This window comes from Condylura cristata, unplaced genomic scaffold (assembly GCF_000260355.1).
Source record: "Condylura cristata isolate star-nosed mole 26May11 unplaced genomic scaffold, ConCri1.0 scaffold00034, whole genome shotgun sequence".
NCBI lineage: Eukaryota > Metazoa > Chordata > Mammalia > Eulipotyphla > Talpidae > Condylura > Condylura cristata.
The window spans coordinates 13,274,770-13,279,540 of NW_004567135.1; the positions used below are offsets into that span (position 1 = coordinate 13,274,770).

Consider the following 4,771-nt stretch of genomic DNA (forward strand, 5'->3'; position numbering starts at 1 on the left):
TGGGTGGGTGGACAGTCGGACAGATGGACAGATGGATGGACAGAAAGAAGTACTGATGGACAAATTGATTACAATTACCAAGTGCATATTAACTAGTTTCTAAATTATCTAATAATACTATTATTTTCTTAGCTAAACCTATAAAATCCACTAAAATTAGATACCAGGTCCTATACCTGAGAGCTGTAACCTCAACTCCTAGCCAAGCTGAGAACATACCAGATTCTCTAGACATACTTCCTGAGTTGACTAAACAAACTTCCCTCTAGATTGAGAAGGAGTGCTGATTTCCACCCATCGAGCCACATGCACTGGGCGTGGACAGGAAGGCACACATCCAGAGCAGGAGCAAGCTTGGCCATCACCCCAGCCAGAGCTGAGCAACCCCTACCTTGTCAGGGAGGCAGGTGGTCGTGGTGCAGCCACAGTCGTTGGTGACAGCTGAGGACAGGTATCCCAGGGGGCAGCTCACCGTGGAGTTGACACAGTTGCAGGCACACTCATACTCATCACAGCACTGGGTTTTGCGAAGGGTCAGTGTCCGATGTGGGGGGCAGGCAGGTGGGGACACTCTCTGGCACGCCTCTTTCCTGCAGGCTGAGGGGCAGATGGGGTGATGCCCTGGCCCTGCACCCTGAGCCAGGGTGTAAGTGTCCAGCTGTGATATAATTTCCCAGGACACTCTAGACCCAGAATACTATATCAGAAATGCACGTAAGCCCAGCTCAGGGACTGTGGAGTATCCGGTCACATAAAAAAGCAATTAATTTGTGGGCCCTCCCTGGTGGCGCAGCGGGTTAAAGCACAGCACAAAGAAGTTTAAACCACTTCCGCATGAGTTCGATCCCTGCCTGCCCCGGAGGTGACCACATGGCGTGGCAGACCTCTCCTGACCCGCCCGCTGCTCCCCTCAGCAGTGTGTTCCAGTGCATCTGCCTGTTCTGCTCCCCACTCTGACTCTGGTGAATCCTCTCACCCTCCACATCTCTGGCCTGTACCCGCATCTCTGTACAAATAATTTTTTTAAAAAAAGCAATTAATTTGTAGGAAAATGAGATCACTAATCCAGAGGGGAAGTGGGAAGCTCAGGACTCTAGCGAAGGAGAAGTAAAAGCTGCTCAGCAATCCAAGCCATGTCCTCTCCTTGCCATGCACATCTGGAAGGGAAGGGTCCTTCCAGCTGTTAATTCTCAGAGATGGCAGATGTCACCTATTTATATGCTGGTAGCTTATGTGAGCCTGTCCCATCTCAGTCCCTAGAGCAATACAGTTCTAGGCTGTCCACCAGTGAATGAAGGGATGACAGAATTCACTGCACAATGCCATTTCATACATGCCAAATCCAATCCCAGATATCATTTTACAAATGCCAGCTCTTACCCTTCACCTAGTCCCAACCTCCTTCTAATCCAACGTGCCTCCTTGCTCCAGTCTTACCTTTCGGGACTCTGGCGAGATTCTAAGACAATGGCGTCAGAGCCCCATTTGACTTACGGTGGGGATTCTCAGTAGCTAAGTACAAAATTCAGTTTCTTAGTATGTCTTGTTTTAGTCCAACCGATGCTTAAATTAGAGTATCTACTAATTAAACATACAAATATATACAGAGAAACAGAGTATAAATGTGCTTGGGAATAAAATCCAAAGCTGAGGACAAAGCAAAGACGTTCTCTCCCTTCAGAGACATGTGGGAAGGTGGGAGCACAAGCTTGGAGCTGGGGTTTTCTCATCTTGGGCCCTATAAAGCAGCCCACAGGGAGGCAGCTGCAGCTGTGCCACACCCAGCAGCCTTCAGCAGCCTGCAGCTCAGAGATGCAACCCAGGGGTGACCCACACCCAGATTCAGCTAACTAGGAGACAGTGATGCTCCCCCTGCCCCCCCCAAACCCGCCCCCCTGGCCACAAAGGTCTTACCGCAGGTGTAGTTGGGTCTGCACTCGCCAGGGTTGGTGAGCGTGGGCTGGAGCCCGTCTTCACAATCAGGCACTGGGGGCATGTCACAGCTCACCTGGTCGCACACTGAGGGCCCGAAAGAGAGCTGTGCACTCAGGACTCGGGGTTCACCAAGGTGACGCTTGTATTACAGGAAGTTCCCCCACTCCCACCCCCGCCATGCCTAATTCATTCGTGTAGAACTCAAGCTTTCTAGACAAATGACGATGATGTGATCGAGGCAGAGGTAACGGTGAGAAGATTAGGTGGAGAGATGGGTGATGGGCGGCTGGATGACGGACAGATAGATAGACAGATGGGTGGACTGTGCCAAGTTATATGATAAGCTAATACTGGCTGCTCTTGTCATTACAGATCTCAGCCAATTCACTTGAACCTTCTTGAGCTCAGTTCCATCTTCCTTGCCCTCTCTGTCTCTCTGGCCATCTGTCTGTCTACATCTAGCTATATCTGTCTGTCTATATATGTCTGTCTCTGACTTTCTCTAGCTCAATAGCTATCTAGCTGCCTAAGGATATCATGAAGTAAAGAAACTGCTTAATAGATGCTTACTAATACCTATGAAATGAAGGGCTAGAACTAAGTGATCTACCCATTCTCTCTACTATTCACATTCTAAGACCTATCGGACACAAGTCGTCCTCAAGTCAGATCTCCCTTCCCCAGGATTTCTATTTCACTCAGGTAAATTTGATCAACACAAATACACTTTTCAGACTATTTCATACTTTCTTTGATCCTTGGCCTGTCCCTAGATCTATTTGCTCCCGCAAAGATTTGCATCTCTGCAAATGTTACAAGTCTATGCTTTGTAGCTTCGTCCATACAATAATGTCCACCTGAGCAGGACAGAGGTGGGGCACTGGAGGCTTCTCATCAGGTAACCACAACCTCATCCATTCTGGATTGATTTCACTATGCCACTAATCCACCCACTGCTCACTCTATAGCCCGCAAACCTACAAACTGGACAAATAACTTGCAGGAGTGGAGGTAGCCTGTGTGTAGCTTCTCTACACCCAAGCTCATCAGAATCTGACCCAAAAGGTGAGCAGGTGACTCTAACCTAATCCTTTCTCCAGTAAATGTCTATGCGAGTCCCTCCCCCTCCCCCAAGTCTTGTTCTTCATGCTTTCAAACTTTAGGTTTAATAATTCCCTACAGAATTTTTCTAAGCATAAAATCTTATTTTCCAGGGATTGTTCTTTCTACTGGGGGGGGGGAGACATGGCCAGCTCCTCTCCCCACCTCCTTTTGCACATTCTGTGCTGAGCCCCCACCACACAGACAGCTGGTAGGGAGCATCCAGGGGAACACCTACCACACTCGTACTCGGGACAGCACTGGCCTGCGTTCTGGAGGAGATGGGCCACTTCGCATGGGCCACAGGTGGGTGCTGGGGTGGGAAGAAAGCCACCAAGTCAGAGAAAGATGCCACGGTGCAGAATCAACACCTTCCCCCTAACCAGCACTGCCCCTGTATCTGGATGGGGGTGCCCAGGGAATCAGCCCATGGGACCTCTGACACATGAGAACCCCCCTCACTGTGTGCCCTGTGGGTCCCCTCCAATGTGTCTCCAGGAGAGTGAGTCTGAGGGCCAAGGGGGGGCTGGGGTTGGGATTAGCCTCTGACAGGGTCTGCTCCAGGGCAGGCCCTGGCCTGGGGAGGCAGAGAGTCCAGCTGTGTGGGGAAAGGCGGGAGAGCGGAGGAACCCTGAAGGGGTGGCTGCTTGACCTAGGGGAGCCCTGCTTCCTCCAGGAGACCAGTGCGGGGCTCACCTCTGGCTGTGGGGCAGGGCTGGGCTGTGCAGTTGACCTTCCGCCCACTGAGGCACATGCAGATCTGGCAGGGCTGGTGGTCTGGGACCCAGGTCTCCAGGAACTGACGGGAAACAGGTTAAGAGGCAGCCCAGGGAGGTCAGCTCAGAGCCCTGGTGTGCACAGGAGTGAATCCACCCCCACACTGCCTCCAGTTCAGTCTCCCCTGGAAAGGTCAGAGCCTGAGGCCCCCTCGGTCAGAGCCACGCAGATGGGCACGCGGGAGAATGAGTATAAAAGCCACACGAGGGCCCCAGAAGAAAGAGCTGAGCAGTGGGGGTGCCCAGAAAGGCCTGCCCTCGTTGCCCTGCCAACAGGCAGGAGACCCACAGCTTCTAGAAACCTGCGTGCCTCTGGGCCGCCTTCCCTGACGGCAGTGTGTGCCTGGCGCGGGAACCAGATGGCCCGGTCCACACTCTGGCCACTCCCCAGTCAGGAGGAAAGCTGGGGTGCAGCTGGAGAAAAGACTCCGTTTATTTCTAGAATCAACTTAGGACAGAGGACTGCATCTGAGGGCCAACGGGGGTTGGGGTCAGGGTTAGCTCTCGAGGTCACTCTTTACTGGCACCAAAAGTGACCTCAGAGACAGAATGCAGTTTTTCAGATGGAGATTCAGAGGAGCCAGGTGGATGCTGAAGCCTAGACTAGAGCCTGAAGCCAGAAAGATCTGAACTCTGATGACAGTGCTACTCCATGCCTCGGTTTCCTCACCAGTGAAACAAGGAGACTGTTGGCAAGAGTGGGAAACTCAGAGGCACGGGCAGGGACCAGGCTCCCTCGGGACTCAGCCATCAAGTCATCTTCAAGAAAATTCAATTCAAGTTCAATTGCTCCTAAACAAATATATTCTTTTCCAACAGCTCAAGGATCCCAAAAAAGTTCCCAAGTCAAGAAAGTTCTTCTCTGGTCAATAGTCAATGAACTTAGCAGAAGGGAGATCAGTGATCAGCAAGGGGATCCCCTGTCCCCCAGCTGCTTGAGCTCTAGGATTAGCCCCCAA

General features: G+C 51.6%; 1 protein-coding gene across 2 annotated transcripts in view; it reads right to left on the reverse strand.

The window, feature by feature from the left end:
• LOC101636163 (von Willebrand factor) overlaps positions 1-4,771 on the reverse strand; it is a 104,412-nt gene that overhangs the window by 6,062 nt on the left and 93,579 nt on the right. For both annotated transcript variants that reach the window (XM_012732432.1, XM_012732433.1), the window contains 4 exons: positions 3,733-3,835; positions 3,275-3,349; positions 1,915-2,019; positions 392-597 (listed from right to left, as the gene is read on the reverse strand). In XM_012732432.1, the coding sequence (XP_012587886.1) occupies positions 392-597; positions 1,915-2,019; positions 3,275-3,349; positions 3,733-3,835 (489 nt within the window). The remainder of the gene's footprint in view (positions 1-391; positions 598-1,914; positions 2,020-3,274; positions 3,350-3,732; positions 3,836-4,771) is intronic.